At 41.4% G+C, this 16,512-nt stretch overlaps 1 protein-coding gene across 2 annotated transcripts in view; it reads left to right on the plus strand.

Moving 5' to 3' along the window:
- ADAMTS9 (ADAM metallopeptidase with thrombospondin type 1 motif 9) overlaps window positions 1-16,512 on the plus strand; it is a 180,608-nt gene that overhangs the window by 124,150 nt on the left and 39,946 nt on the right. For both annotated transcript variants that reach the window (XM_055259173.2, XM_063630783.1), the window contains 2 exons: window positions 4,830-5,003; window positions 15,821-15,991. In XM_055259173.2, coding sequence (XP_055115148.2) covers window positions 4,830-5,003; window positions 15,821-15,991 — 345 coding nt within the window. The remainder of the gene's footprint in view (window positions 1-4,829; window positions 5,004-15,820; window positions 15,992-16,512) is intronic.

Here is a 16,512-nt window from a genome sequence, read left to right on the forward strand (position 1 = left end):
AGCTGAAATGATTAGGTTTAAACCCTGGGGGTTTTTGCCAACATAAGGTAATAGGATTATCAGAATGCCTCCCCAGAAAAAACTGCACCTGTTCAAAATGATTGCTTGGAAAAGTCAAGTCACCTTTGCAGAAAATGCAAGTAAACACAGTTATATAATGGTCTGTGGCCAGCCTTATAATGTCCTGATTTGATTTGTAGAAATGAATAATAAGAGCAGGCAAGACAAAGTACTGCATGGGTAAAATTCAATTTGGGCAATTTAGAAGTGTACCTGAAAATAATCAGACCCAGTGGTTAATGGAGAAAGACGGTCTGCATGATTAAAGATTATTGGCTTCCTAATGATCCAGTGGTAAACAAGAATATCCCTATGGCTGTGATAGTAAGCAAGAGTAATGATTGTCCACTTGCAGCAATATTTAGAAGATTTTATATCTGGTCTTTCTGTTTTCTGCTGGTAGTTACAGCCTAGTCATCCTGTCTTCAAGGTAGGAAAAATAATTGGTTTAATTTCTCATCACATTGAAAGGTCTGATGATAATATGATATATAGAATATTGGGAAAGAAACTACGATAGCCATGCTAATCTTTACAGTCTCTCCCCCAGTATTGATGTTTTGAGATTTAAAGTGGAATATTTCACTTGTGTGTCTTCTGAAATCTTGAATTTGTAAAGAAAATCAGCTTTTCTTGAAGGGGGGGAGTGGGATTATCCTTACTGAAGCCTCAAAGGGTTTTTCTCTCTCCGAAAAGGTTGCATTTAATTTGTTTAGATATTTTTAATCAAGAGCTAAGGAATGCCTATGAACTTTTAAGACAAAAATTAGCATCAAGTTCTTGATTCAGACTGACAAATGTGAAGACTCAATATTCCCATGATACAAAAGCGTTACACAGTAAAATTTTTTTAACTTATCCTATCTTTATAGAGTTTTTAAAATAAAGATCAAAAATAAAAGAATAAATTATCAGATTAGAATGAAAGTAACACAGCAACACATTCATCAATCATGAATTCATGCAATCAAGTCATTCATCAGTTCTGAGATGCAGGTCTTCTTCACAGTTCAACACCTTTGTGATCAGGATGGGCTTCACAAACTATGAAATGTCATGATTTCCTTAACAGCCCTTGTTGTCTTTCTTAGTGCTACAAAATATAATGATGTGTTTTGCAATCAGTATTGTCTTACATTCGATGAAATAAACATCGATTTTTAAAAGATCTCCAGTGCTAATGCTGAAATGGAAACTGGCAAATTGCATTAGGAATCTACCTTCCATTCTTGATTAAGACTTTTCTTATAATTACAATTAGAGCAGCTAGGTTGTGGTGTCATTCTGAAGTGTCCTTCAAGTGTTTAATGGAGAAATGTGGCAAATGTGTGGCTTGTGTTCTTTGAGAAATTAAGGAAGCCATCTGCACGTGGTCAGTGAGGAGAACTAGAGTTGCTTTAGTATTTTGTACTTTCCACTTATTTTGTTTGTATTTGAAGCACGAGCATTGACACTGAGTTGTTTGAAGACAGGCCTCTCACTCACACCCTCACTGACCTGCTACAAAAGACTGCATCATATTAGCACCAATTTAAAAACTGGGATCACAAATGCACATTCGCAGTAGCTATGCTACCTTGTCTAAGACAAATTTTACTTTGTGTTTTTGGTTTTGTTTTTGCTTGAGTTAGGGTGATTATCTCTGTTTTTTTTGTTTTATTTATTTATGGAGTATCTGCCTAAAAGGTTTATTGGGAAGTATCAGAGGTATTTTATGCAAAATGCTTAGCCTAGAGCTAAGCTTTCAACTGGGGGTGATTTTGTACCCCCGGGACATTTGGGAATGTCTAGAGACAGTTTTGTTTGTCACAACTTGGGGAGGAATAAGGGGGAATGCAACTAGCATCTGGTAGGTACAAACCAGGGATGCTGCTGAACTTTCTACAATGCACATGACAACCCCCACAAAAAAAAAAAAAGAATTATTTAATTGAGAAACCTCAGTATACTAGCATATACTGTATGCTAGTATAGAAACCCTAGCATATAGTAAGGGCTTAGTAAAAGTTTGTATTATTATTGTTATTATTATTACTTATAAAAGTTGGTTTATATAGTTATTTTTCAAACTAATCACTGCTTTAATGTCATCACCATAATTTCAGCAGTAATCCTGGAAGAAAGTATATAAAACTCTTCCTAGGTTTTCAAGTATATATTATGATTCCCTAAACATCAAAAGTTCCATGGAGATTCTTTCTCCCTATGGAAATAAGCATCAAGTTCCCCTTTTAAGTTGGTGAGTTCTGCATACTAGCATTGCACAGTGGGGAGTAGAGAGAGATGAAACATAGCTGCCAGCTCAGGAGTTCAGAATGAAAAACATCTACTTTCAAACCTGCACGAATAGACTGTGGTGGTGGGATGATGGCTGTCGGGGGAGCACATTAATAGAGGCCATTTAGATGTTTTCATCTGCAAATGAACTAAAAGGTGTACTGAACAGAACAAGAAAACTTGGATTTACACACACATACACATACCACCACCATCACTGCCTCCAGGGTCACACAGAGGTCTTTCTGATGCTGTTTTATTCATGGGGTGCCTGCACAAATCTCTCAGAATTCCAAGCAAGCCTGGCTGGCTCTCTATGCAAACTGTTGCCTCCCTTGAGACAGCACAGGAAGAAAAGTTGAACACAGAAAACTAACTCCGATGGAGTGCACCTCGTTTTGAGCAAAGATTACTGTGAATGCATTATTCAGAAAGGCAGGCTTGTACCTTGCTGTGAGCACTTAAGTCATGTAGAAATTTTTGAATGTGGTATTTCAAAGCTGGCTTTGACATCATGAAAATCAGAAGCCAGAATGACATATTGTATAATTGAACCTTCCTGTGTCTTAATTTGTCTTTTGAAAAATTATCAAACATTGTAGGAAGTGATTTTTTAAATGTTGGATACTTACGGCTCTTAGTACCATGCCTTCATTGAACCATAAGTAATTTTTTCAATTACAATAGCATCAAAAAGAGGTTTCATTTATTTAGTAGCCTGAATAGTCTTATACATTCTAAAAGTCTTTAAATATGTTTTCATTTTCCTTTAGGTTATTAAAACATTATGAGATTCTGCATATAGTTGAGCCCTATACCAAATTCAAATTTGTTTACAATATTCTTTCTGTATTTCTATTTGGATATATTGTTCCAGAAATGTGCTCTTTTATATTTAAGACCCCAAATTGAAATAGTCAAAAGACTTTTTGGTTGTTATTTATTGATGATGATAATGTTTGAACATTTCTGTCATTTATGGGGTAACTCTACCGTGTTACAGTACATTCTTTTCCAGTGTAATCAATGGGAAATATGATTCATGTAGCTCTAATAAGCACTAAATGGCCATTCTCTATAGATAGGGTCATCACTGGTGATCAGGAATCCTCCCATTATACCCAGGACATAATGACTTTAAAAGTCTGGTTTCTTGTGGGTCACAAACTCATTCAATCCAATTAATACAATTGAACCCAAACAATAGTAGCTATGTTGATCGAAAATATTTTCTTCTGTTCAGCTAGCTTTGATGTGAACATATGGTTCTCCTCTCTGGCATAGATTTATCTGAAACAATATGATTTCTCAAGTTACCTTCTAAATATCATTACCTGTTTTCTTAAAATCTGAAATGGAGAGAAAATTAACATGCAGCAGAATACATTGGGTGTGATTCTTTATAGTAAATTTCCATTAATAGCCTCAAAGAAAGTTGAATGTTGCTACAGGTTAATTGGAAAATAATTTTTTCAAGTTTGAAAGAGCATGATTCTATTCTTTAAGAAGACTTCCTCTTAGGAATATGGCTTTAATGTAGGTTAAGCCTGTTTTCTCAACACCAGACCAATAAATGGAGGCTGAGCTATCACAAAAATTTGGAAATAATTTTTAATAGCTAAGTGTAATAATATGCCATTCTTTCCAAATGTTGCCTTTAGTTTCTGGCTGTCAAAACCTTAATCAAGACAATAATTCTTGGCCTGGCCATAAGTGAGATTATGAAACCCAGCAATGAGGAAACCATTAAAAAATTAATTTAGAGGAAAGTTAATTGCAGATTTAATATGGTGTTTTGCAAGTTGGTCAACAAAATGTTTCAACATGATTAACAATATTTTTCAAGGGCTGAAAACATTAAGCCCGAGGAAATGGTTTTTCCTGTCAGCTTTTATTCCTCATATATTCATCTGAGGTTGTAAATAGACACAAATTCTTTAGTCAATTCTGTGGTTAAAAAAATATTGCCTTCTCTCCATGAACAGGAGCAAGAAAAGGAAGAGACTGGAGAAAATAATTCTACGTATAAGGTCCTAAAATCTTCAGTGGTTTACTTCTCCTTGGGTTATATTTTTAATCTGCCAAGAAATTCTTCATGTACAACACTGTCCAGTTTTCATGAGTCTCAAATCCTCCAGGATAGAAATCATTTCAAGTTTTCATTTCTCATGGCAGCACTATTTCTAGGTTGTGCTAAATGACTCATAATGATTTTTATCAACCTCTTCAATCCTCCAAGAATTTCATTAACTTGAGGGATTCCTCCAAACTTGAGCACCTTCCTCACTCTCCAGCATGGATAAGATAAGCAGTGAGTTTCCAGGTTTAAGACATGATCTGGGATCCCTTTCATTGCAAATTAGAAAGCGATGTAATAGCTATGAAAGTCATTGGATTAGGAGTGCATTCCCCTCCTCTGTGACCCTCGACACCCCCCGCCCCCCCAAAAATAAATGAGCCGAAGCTCCCACTTACGTCCTCTGTCTTCTTAGTGCTCTGTGTCCTGTGGCCGAGGCGTACAGCAGAGGCATGTGGGCTGTCAGATCGGAACACACAAAATAGCCAGAGAGACCGAGTGCAACCCGTACACCAGACCGGAGTCGGAACGCGACTGCCAAGGCCCACGGTGTCCCCTCTACACTTGGAGGGCAGAGGAATGGCAAGAAGTAAGTAGAGCCACGAAGGGGTACCTGTCAGGCATTTCACGTGTGCGCCCGTTGCTATCATCACATCTGTTCCCTGTAAAACCAGAGAAGTCACTGAGCACGGTTACAATGCTGGCTCTTTCCCAAAAGGTTCCCTGTCAGACTTGCGCATTCGCTCCAACAAGGGTGGGAGAACTTCTTGTTTTTAAGCAATTCCTACGTCTCTTTGTGTTCCTGAGTGTTCCAAGTCTGGCCGCCTCAAAAAAAAAAAACACTTTAACAGGCCATGGGCCGAATGCATTCAGATATCTTTCACAGAAGGAGGGGGAGACAGAAGGAATATTTTACACGTGTCTCCAGATTTGGTCATTCTGTATTTGTTTAAATAGCCACAGGGCAGACTTTAGGTAGAACCTACTCTGTATTTTTCCTCTTTCTATGACTTTGGCTGTCAGGTAGAAGATGGGCATTCATGTGAAACCTTGATTAATTAGTGAAAGATTTCTAACATTAAAAAAAAAAAAAGGATGGTATCCAAAGAAACTGCTCTGCTGATGGTCCATGCAGAAGTGGACAAGACTTGCTTTTTCCGCGGCTTCATGTTAATGTTTGGTTAAGGAAAACATTGTGTCCATGGGGAAAAGTTTGGCCAGGGAGGTTTTCTAGGAAGTAACCTCTGTTTCCAGAACAGAAGATTAAACTGTAGAAAATGGGGGGAAAGAATTAGAAAGCAAAACCATATCCACTGATGTTCGCATAAAAAACAAAAGGCATGCTGCTTGAGGTGCAGAGATAATGAAAACTAAGACAGGAAATTCCCCACTGTGAAGAGCTTTTCAGAACATAAAGAAAGCGTATGGTTTGGAGAACAGTTAGACTGTACCCCTGGCACTGTGCTGGGTACTTTTTGTTCATTGCTTCCCTTAATCTTTTTAACCACCGGACAAGGTGAGTATTATTATTATCATCATCCCATTTTGCAGGTGAAAAAAGTGAGGTCCAGAGAGTCTATGTCATTTGTCCAAGTGTCACATACCTAGCACCTAGCAAGTGGAAGAAGCAAGACTTGATGCTAAGTTTGTTCTCTTAAACCATTATGAAATACTAGAACTGCATTCTTTACCCCATTGGGATTCAGCCGCTCAGCCCTATCTTCCTCTTCCCTCGCCTCCTCATGGATTACTTCCATTGTTTGCAGTAATTTCTTTTCTTTAGGAAACTCACACTCTCCATCTACTCAGTCTTTTTGCTGTTTTCCTTCTTTACTTTTTTATTCCCACCAGACAGTGGCAGGGAGGAATGCCTAAAGCAGTTACATTTCAGATTAACAGCTCTTGAGCCACACGAGTTATTTGGAGCCCTAGAGACTATAAAGTTCTACAGACTTGGTTCATATCCCAGCACTGCCACACATTAGCCAAGGGACTTAGAACAAGGATTCTTGATTTCTCTGAGCCTCGGATTATCCATTTGTAGAATGGGGATAAAAGAACTTTGCAGAGTTGTTCTGAGAAAACTGTAGATAATAGTGTTATCTATTACGTTTTGGGGATTGGCAGTGTCAGATATAGAAGGAAGAGGAGACTCCCTCATCTCTCTCTCTCTCTCCCCCTCAGTGTGACCTCTTCATTCTCTTTATTTCAGACCTACCATGGCCTGCTGTCTCCATCTCCCTCTTTGTGTCATGCTAAACTCAACCCTGCTCCAAGGAGTGGAAAGTAAGAGAGTGTTCAGAAATGAATCTAAGCTGACTGCTTGTGCTTTAGCCAGCTTTTGAAAATGCTAGAGCCAATCACGAAAATGCACACTCTGTTTACAATTCCTTTCGCTTCCCAAAGAATGGAAAAACCTTGCCACATATGCACTGAGGAAATTCCTCTTCTCTGATCATGCAAAATATGCCTAAAATTTACTTCTTTGCATGTGTCGTGCAGATGGATCTTTTTTAAACCTTACTCAAATATTGCTGTTAAACTCTGTAGAAGAATAGAAGGCTTCAGGAGATCGCCTGGCCTGGGCCTCTATTTAAGAAGCTTACTAGAGGGTTGCCATTCTCACAAAGAGAAAAGACTCTGTGAGTAACAGGAAAAGCAGAGTCTAATAGTCACCCTCCTGGGAACACTTTCTCATCTGCCTTCACCCAAAGTGGAGAGTCTAAGGAAGGAATACTGGGGTGGTGAAAGTGGATGGAATATCGTAGGAGTATCTCCTATGATATTGCTATGGTATTCTCCAGGAGGCCTGTCATTGGCAGAGTGAGGCCCAGGGCAGCTGGAGGTGGGGAGAAGCCCCACAAAAAGTCTTCATGTTTCCCATACATGCAAGGCCTGCTGACAGCCTGCTCAGAATGTCCCTGAAGCAGCAAGACTGAGAGTGAAGGACGACAGTAACTGGGCAATTACCTTAATTGATCAAATCAGGAAGAGGGTGGCCATGCCTCCTGTTTGCCTGGGGTAGTCCTCATGTAATTATTAATTCTTCCTACTTTTATGATCAAAGGCGCCCTTGTTCAACAGTAAGTTGGGTGGTCACTTGAAAAGACAGAACCCTTCAGGCTCCCCTAAATCACAGCCCTCACCTCCATTCTCGCTGCCGTCTCCTCTCTCATCCATTCTTTCAGCCACCGTTTTACCTGATATCCACTGATGCAGGCACACGTTTCCACTTTTCTCCCACATCTAGTGATGTCTTGACCTGAGGTCAGAGAGTGTGCCACAGGGCAGCCTCCCAGCCCACTGAATGGGATGTGCGGGAGCCCCCCATTACAGGATACCCCTTCTTTCTTAGCAGTCCTTGGCCACCACCTCAGAACTCTTGTTTGCTTGAGTATGCACTTTGCCTTTTGCTTCCCCTTTTAATAGTCCCCTATGTGGATTATTAAAACCCACCAGTTTGTTGGCAAGGTGTATTTCATGCTAGGTCCGTAGGATATGGCACCATCCTCTTTTTGAGAAATAATGCAGGCATCTGCCTAGAGAAGCACAGTTTCTGCACCCTCACCATGGCCACAGTCATCAGGGATGTTCTGTACAGCCACACAGGTTGTACACTGCACAACTTTGAGGGATGCCATTTTTATACAACGTGAGGAGCATCCCCTAGAGTTGTATAGTACAATGGCCCTAATACTGAAGATAATAAAAATAATAAAGCTTGTTGTTTACTAAGCTACAAACCAGGTACTGTGTTGAGTATTTTCACATGAAGTACTTCATTTAGCCCTTTCCATAACTCTCTGATGTAGTATTTATATTTTTATCGTCATTTAATAGGGGCAACTTGGGGCTTAGGTAGGTTAATTTATCAATGATCATGCGTTTAGTAAATAATATGGCTGGAATTTGAAGCCCGGAAGCTTGAACTCTGGCACCTACACTCTGAATCACTATCTTCACTAATCCCATGCCAGATACACCTAAAGTGAATTATTTTATTTTCCTCTCAATGACTTGCCGAGCCTCTTACTGGAGAGTTGCTATCAAAGTGTATTCCCTTTACTGGGTTATAACACCTACCCCTTCTAAAAAGGAGATCCTTGATCTAGTTAGCTATCAGACTTTAAGCCACGTCACCGGGAGAGTCTTGATGATGTTGGAGCCCCTCATTGGACTTCCTGTTCATTGTGAGGCCCACTGGTTGTTCAGGGGAAAGGGGCCTCAGGGTGCCTTCTTGATACCATGAGAGTAGAGCCCAGACTTTCAGATATAGGGCAGAATAATTGGACGAGAGAAAAATGCTCTATCCACACATCCACATCTCATTTTGTTTACACCCTAGAAACAACATGTTGTAAGCAAAATTCTATTCAGTGTGTGGTTCTGAAAAGTTGACTCTGGATTTCTAGACTTCACTTAGCTCATCTGCAAAATGGGAATTCTATGGCGGACTTTGCTCAAGGGTCACAGTGAGGATTTGGTGAGATGACATGATTCGACATGGTGACTAGCACATTTTAGGCCATCCCAAAGTAGACTTCTTTTTAGTATGGTGGCCTTCCAATGGAGGCTTCTGGTGATGACAGCAGTTTGGCTTGGCCTGCACCTTATAATGTTGGGCTTCTAATATCACCAGCCAGCTTCAGGTGAGTAATTTGTCCTCGAGGTTGTCAGTTTTACCCACTTTAGAATTATAATGCTCATGAGGCTGTTTGGAAGAAAAAAGTTAAAAAAAGACTTTTTAGTTCTTTTGAGAATTATTATCACAAAGGATTTACTTGTTAATAGTATCACAATCTGACATATAAATTCACTTAGAGCAGCAGAGGTCCTTCTGGTCAAATTTGAATTGTGATCATATGGGGCTATACATCTGCAGCATTGAGGAATAGATCTCACAGGGGCTACACGTGTTCTTTTCCCCCTTTACCTGGAATACACTCTTCTCTTGTAGTACCTCTTCATCACAAGACCACCTTGCTCTGACCTTCACCTCAGTCACCCCTTCTTATCCTTCAGGCCTCAACCTAAATGTCACTTCCTCTCAAAAGCCTTTGCCAATCACACCACCCCCCTAAATCGGAGTCAGATGCTCCTCCACTCAGCTCTCAGAGCACACTTAAATTACTGTACTCTGGCAGTTAGCACCTGGAATTCTCATTGCCTGTTTTTCTCATCTATGCTCTCAGTTATTTAAGGTCCGGAAGCTTGTTCACCAGAATCTTCTCTATCATTTAGCATGGTACATACAACATCAAAGATACCTGTTAAATGAATGAATCTGTGAATGAATGGAGGAACAAAATAATGGATGGGGGGAAGGAAAGAAGAAAGGAAGGGAGGGAGAAAGGAAGGCGGGAAAGATCGGAGCAAAAAAGGAAGGAAGGAGGAAGGAAGAAAGGGAGGGAGGAAAATAACATAGAACCGTGCCTGCTAATTGATAGACTTTCATCTTTCACTCTATAGAATAAAGGCATTCTAAAATGACTTTTAGAATGGTCAAGCAGGCTGGACACAGTGGCTCACGCCTATAATCCCAGCACTTTGGGAGGCCAAGGAGGGAGGATCATTGAGCCCCAGAGTTTTAGACCAGCCTAGGCAACATAGTGAGACTCCATCTCTACAAAAAATAGAAAAAATTAGCCAAGTATGGTGGCATGGACCTGTAGTTCCAGCAACTTGGGAGGCTGAGGTGAAAGGATTGCCTAAGCTCAGGAGGTCAATGCTGCAGTGAACTATGATCAGGCCACTGCACTACAGCCTGGGCAACAGAGCAAGACCCTGTCTCAAAAACGTTAAAAATAAAAAAATAAAAGCACAGTCAAACTCTGTTTTTCCTGTAAGAACAGCTGTTTTATTTTCTTGTCACAATGCCATGGACAAGCTGTGCTCAGATATGTCTGACTGTTGCACAACTGCTCACCTCGTTGCTGTTTGGTGCAGTATGGGGACTTGGGCCACTCTGATACATACTTGGAGTCTGAGGACTTATATTAAGATCAGCTGCAGAATGATTCCCAAGTGCATTTCCTTAACACAGAAAAGTTAGAAATGAGCGGCAGGTCCTTGGTCAGTTGATTTAAAAGATTTTCCTGAAGTTAACAGTAGGGAATGACCAGGTTTTGATGTGCGCACAGAGCCAGATACGAACTCTTCATTGCTCATTTTATTAATTTATTCAGTCAGCGTTTATCAATCCCTTGTGAAGTTCCAGGCATTAGGCATTAGGGATGCTCTAAAAATCCCAAACCAGAAATAATCTGCTCTGAAAACCCCAAAATGCTGTGGTCATTCTCCTCCCCTGCTTCTCCACCCATGCCATTTCTCACCTTCAGCCACCACGCATGCTGAGCCCCCTCCTAAGAATGTCCTCTTCCCCTCCTGGCCTGGTGAACTGGTGTCCTCTGTCATTCCTCCTGCTCATCTGCTGCTACCTGGGCCCGCCTTTGCAGCATCATGGGAATTGCCCCGTTGTTTTTCTTCTTCTCTCCCTGGTGGCTTCTTACTCAATTACACACTCTGTTATGAAACCCACATCTGCTTACACAACTGCACAAGGTAGCCCTAGGTGTTAAACCCCAGGGGTCACCAGTTAGCCAGCTGAGCTAACACATGAGACCCCCAAGCTGGGAATAGCTGCCACCCTGGGTGTCCTAATAGGGAGAGAGGCAGAGTAGGAAGCCATGGGGGCTGCCTCCCGGGGCCCCAGCATAGACCTTGGCTCATTGTAAAATACTGATCGAATGAATGAATGACTTTCTGTATTTTTTTTTTTTTTTTTTGAGACTGCGTCTCGCTCTGTCACCCAGGCTGGAGTGCAGTGGCGCAATCTCAGCTCACTGCAAGCTCCGCTTCCTGGGTTCACGCCATTCTCCTGCCTCAGCCTCTCCGAGTAGCTGGGACTACAGGCGCCCGCCACCACGCCCGGCTAATTTTTTTGTATTTTTAGTAGAGACGGGGTTTCACCATGGTCTCGATCTCCTGACCTCGTGATCCGCCCGCCTCGGCCTCCCAAAGTGGTGGGATTACAAGCGTGAGCCACCACGCCCAGCCAAATGAATGACTTTAAAGTTGCAAAGTGTCTCCATAGTATTATTTCTGCCTCCTTCTCCCCACCCCACCCCCTAGCAAATATATACTATTTGAGAGCAAAAATGTCTAAATTCTGTATACCTGACTTTAAAATGAGCTTTGAAGTAAGGCCTGCTTTTATTGTTGTTGCCATTTAAAGCAACGCTAGATAAACCGATTTGTCACTGCTGCTTCTCATGACATAAAAACCCAGGAACCCTGTGGTTCTGTGAGTTGCCAACCTACACTGTGCAACAATGGTAACCCCGCACTAGAGAAGACAAGGTCTTTCATCCGTGGAGAAAATCAACAACCTTAAAAGGTAGAGCCTGTGAATATTAAGTGGTTTTCTTCTCCCCATGGTTAGGGAATTGCACCAAAATATATATTTGAAAGTGTAAAGCAACTTGGTTATAATCTTTAAGCAGAGAAAATTTCTACCCATTGCATTAAATGATCCTTTTTAGACCATCACTCTGTGGCCAACCTACCTGGCTGAATAAAATACCACCTTCACGGTTTACTTTAGGTCTTCCTCACCCTCAGATTTGGAAAAGTTCTTTTCCCCCTGTTAATTTCAGCACATTTAAAGGCGCATGTAGCTTGCAGAACAATGGGCGAGCTGCCCGATTTAGTCCAGTACTGTGATTATTTTCTTTCTGAGTTATAGTGTGTGATGAAATGCAAGGAGGCTGGCGGTGTTACTTGTGTTAGAGATTTTTCTAAAAGCCATACTGAAATTAGAGAAAACCTTTCGGAAATTAAAATGAGGCTAATTGAACTTTCCAACTGTTTTTCAGAACATTCTAGATCATATTCCAGGACAGGGGAAAGAGTCATAAATCGTAGAGGGTTGAGGGGGAAGCCATATTACAAAAAGCTGATAAAACCTGATAGCATGGGCTGGATTTGTTTTCTGATTACCCAGCCCCCATACCCTAGTTAGGATTTAAGATTCCAGGAGAAAACCCTTTGCCATGTGATTTTCAGAGCTGCTGTTGACTAATTAGGAAACACTGGGCAAGTCACTTATTTACTTAGTTTAATTTTTAATTTTGTAAAAGTTATATTCAAGGTAAATTTTCCCAGCTCCCTTTTCCACCGCTGGCAAAATAGTTTTTATGGTAGTTAACCATTCTTTAAGACTGAGAGAGAAACGCTTAACAAGCATAAAGTATGTAGGAATCATTGTATTTCTGCTCTGAACTGTTACTTATTGACGCAGATTAAAGCCTTGTGGATTAGTGAAAACAAGAGAGGATGCTGGAAGGTTTAGTCCAGGTTTAGCTGTGCAATAATTAGGATCTTCTCAGCACCTAAGTCCTAATTTTCTAAGGAATTACTTTTTCTATGGGTAGTTAAGTATTTGCATATATCTACACATCACAGATTAAATTTTTCTTTTCTTTTCTTTTTTAACATTCAGTGGCCCTCTATCTCACTTTTTTAATGATGAAAAAAACGTTTTTTTCTAGGGGAATAGAAAACCCCAAAACCACTGAGCTAGGAATGAGCTAGGGAACTGGGCTCAGCCGGCCTCCTGCACTAATTTGAAGTGATTCTGCTCCTCCATGCTCACCTCACAGTGGTTTCAAGTTATGTTTATGCTCCAGAAAGATGAGGAGTGACTCCATATTCTAGATATTGAGGTTGACTCCCAAGCAGCAGAAATTTTAAGTTAAGTTTGCAAGTGACAAGGGGCTACCAGGAAATGCCAGCATATCCCTTCTCCTTCCTAAAGGAACAGGGTAGCTCACGAAAGACACAGAGCATACTCTATGACCCAGCAATTCCACTCCCAGGTATATATACCCAAAATAATGGAAAATAGGTGTTTAAATTTGTACAAGAATTTTCATAGCAGCACTCTTTACAATGGCCAAATGAGAAGCAACCCATATGTCCATCAACTGAGGAATGGATAAACAAAATGTGGTATATCCATACAATAGAATATATCCATACAATAGAATATTATTCAGCCTTAAAAAGGAATGAAATATTGATACATGCTGCAATATGGAAGAACCTCGAAAACATTAAGGGAGTGAAGTCAGGTAATAAAGGCCACATACTGGATGATTCCATATATGTGAAATACCCAGAATAGGCAAATCTACAGAGACAAAAAGCAGATTGGTAGTTGCTAGGGGCTATAGGAAGGAAGGAATGGGGAGGGACTGCTTAACGGGTACAAGACTTCCTTTTGCAGTGATGAAATATTCTGGAACTAGATGGGGTGATGGTTGCACAATATTGCAGATGTACTAAATGCCACTGAATTGTATACTTGTGATAGTTAAAATGGTGAATTTTATATTTTGTGTGTTTTATCACCAAAAAAAACAGACACAGGGCATGTTATAGAAGACATTTCTGAGTGAAGCTGAGTTCCAAACACAAATGCCTTTGTGGCAAGGCAGGGATAAAAGGAAAGGCTGCCCATTAGATGAAAAAGAGAGGTGGGGTCTGTAGTTCTCCGTAAAGAGACTAAAATTAGACATTTTAAAAGACAGTGTGCTAGCTGGGCATGATGGCTGACGCCTGTAATCCCAGAACTTTGGGAGGCCAAGGAGGATCCCTCGAACCCAGGAGTTCAAGACCAAACTGGGCAACGTAGTGAGACTCATCTCTACAAAAAATTAAAAAATTAGCTGGGCATGGTGGCTCATGCCTGTAGTCCCAGCTACTTGGGACTAAAATGTAGGAGGGAAGTCGAGGCTCTAGCAAACTGTGATCACATCACTGCACTCTAATGTGAGCAACAGAGGGAGACTTTGTCTCAAAGAAAAAAAAGAAAGAAAGAAAAGACAACATTCTAACCACACAACAAAAATCACAGTTGTTAGATAAGCCTGTTGCCAACAGGGTATTCAATCCGTGGCCCAAATTAAGAAACTGCAGCAGTCCTTGGTACAGGTTTCAGTTAGCTCACTGGGGCTTCCCAATGTAGTCTAGAGTCTTGAAATGTTGGGTGACACAGAGGCTTTAGATACAATAGGCTTTCAGTGACCTTTAGCAACACAGGGCACTAAGGATAAACTTCAGGGGTAGGGTTTGCTGTTGGTTAAAGCAAAACAAATAAGAATCTGTGGACAGTGTAGAGATTACCCTAGAATGAAACCTACCACTTGCTCTGTAATGATCCCTTAGCTTATGGGAATAAACATAGCTGTCCCATCTACCTCATAAAGAGAGGTGTGACCTGGGGCAAGTAACTTAGGCTCTCAAAGTCCCATTTTCTTCATCTGGAAAATGGAATTACAGTAATTGTTACATCTCACTACCTAGCTATCTTCTTTGTTGTCTGCCTTTGCTACTAACATATAAGCTCCTCTCTGAAAACAGAGAATGTGCCATTTGTGTGCACTCTTGTTCACCCAGGACCCGTCACAGGGCCTGACAACTAGTAGGAACTTAGTGAATATTTGCAGAATGATGTGGGATGAGAGCAGTTCCCCTGGAGAAGAAAAGGCACCTGGGGCCACAGGAAAGCCCTCTTCAAATAGCTGGAGGAGATTACCTGTGAGAGCTGAAACTTTCCTTTATGCTTCCCTGGAATAGAAAACTAGGACAAGGGCCTGGAACATACAAAGAGATCTGTTTGGTTCCATGTTATGAAATGAGATGGCTACCTGGGCAGGTACTGATGTCCCTGATCCTGGAAGTATTTAGACACCAGTTTGGTAAACACTTGGCCACATCAGTTTGGTAAACATTTGGCCATAAGTGTTAAATCAAGTCACTTGTGTGTAAGTGTTTGAAGTAAATAGGATTTAAGGTCCTTTCTAAACTGAGATTGACTCATTTATACTTTCCTTCCTTCCTTTAGACAGCTGGGTGGTGAATGCCAGGAACAGAGTTGTTAGGTAACTGGGGTAAAATGAGGAGTTTTCGGCCGTGAGTGGTGGCTCACGCCTGTAATCCCAGCACTTTGGGAGGCTGAGGTGGGCAGATCACAAAGTCAGGAGATTGAGACCATCCTGGCTAATATGGTGAAACCCTGTCTCTACTAAAAATACAAAAAATTAGCCTGGTGTGGTGGCAGGCGCCTGTAGTCTCAGCTACTCGGGAGGCTGAGGCAGGAGAACGGCGTGAACCAGGAGGCAGAGCTTGCAGTGAGCCAAGATCGCGCCACTGCACTCCAGCCTGGGCGACAGAGCAAGGCTCCATCTCAAAAAAAAAAAAAAAAAAAAAAAAACGAGAAGTTCTCTGTCAATCCCTGCCCTCAGGGCTCTTATGATCTTACAGGCTATGTAGACAGGTAAACACATACAGCCATAGGATATAAGGAACTATGGTTTATTCTTCCCTTTTGCTTGTCTTTAACAGTGCACCAAGACCTGCGGCGAAGGCTCCAGGTACCGCAAGGTGGTGTGTGTGGATGACAACAAAAACGAGGTGCATGATGCACGCTGTGACATGAGCAAGCGGCCAGCGGACCGCCAAAGCTGTAGTTTGCAACCCTGCGAGTATGTCTGGATCACAGGAGAATGGTCAGAGGTACCGTCCTGGGGACTGCAACCGTCGTCAGCTCAGCCATGGCCTGAGAGCGGCAGAGGGATGAGTGCAGGAATGTGGGAGACTTGAGGCTACCCGCCCGATCTGCCACTGTGAACTGCGTGTTTTCTGACAAGTCCTTAGCCTTCCCGAACTAGAATTCCTTGTATGCAAAGTGGGAGAGATGTATGAGATGGTCTGTAAGTCCCTTCAGGTCTACATTCTGTGATTCACCTTGATGTCCTATTGGCATAAAGAAGAAATTATTACAGGGGCTGCAAACTCATAGGATGCTTTGAGGTGCCTGAAGACAGTTAAGTATAAGAAAATATTGTAGTGCCAGGGATACAACAGGGAGAGGTGGCAACTGTGACAAACTAGCACATGCTGTGTGAAGGGAGCAAAATCTCTTTCACTCCAGCTGTGGCCATGCAGAAATGTGGTCTATCGTTACCAGACCTGATTTTTCAAGAGAGGCTAAAAATCTGGACTAGTATGTGAGATTTCCTAACTTGAAAATGGGG

Source organism: Symphalangus syndactylus, chromosome 21 (assembly GCF_028878055.3).
Source record: "Symphalangus syndactylus isolate Jambi chromosome 21, NHGRI_mSymSyn1-v2.1_pri, whole genome shotgun sequence".
NCBI classification, from domain to species: Eukaryota; Metazoa; Chordata; class Mammalia; order Primates; family Hylobatidae; genus Symphalangus; species Symphalangus syndactylus.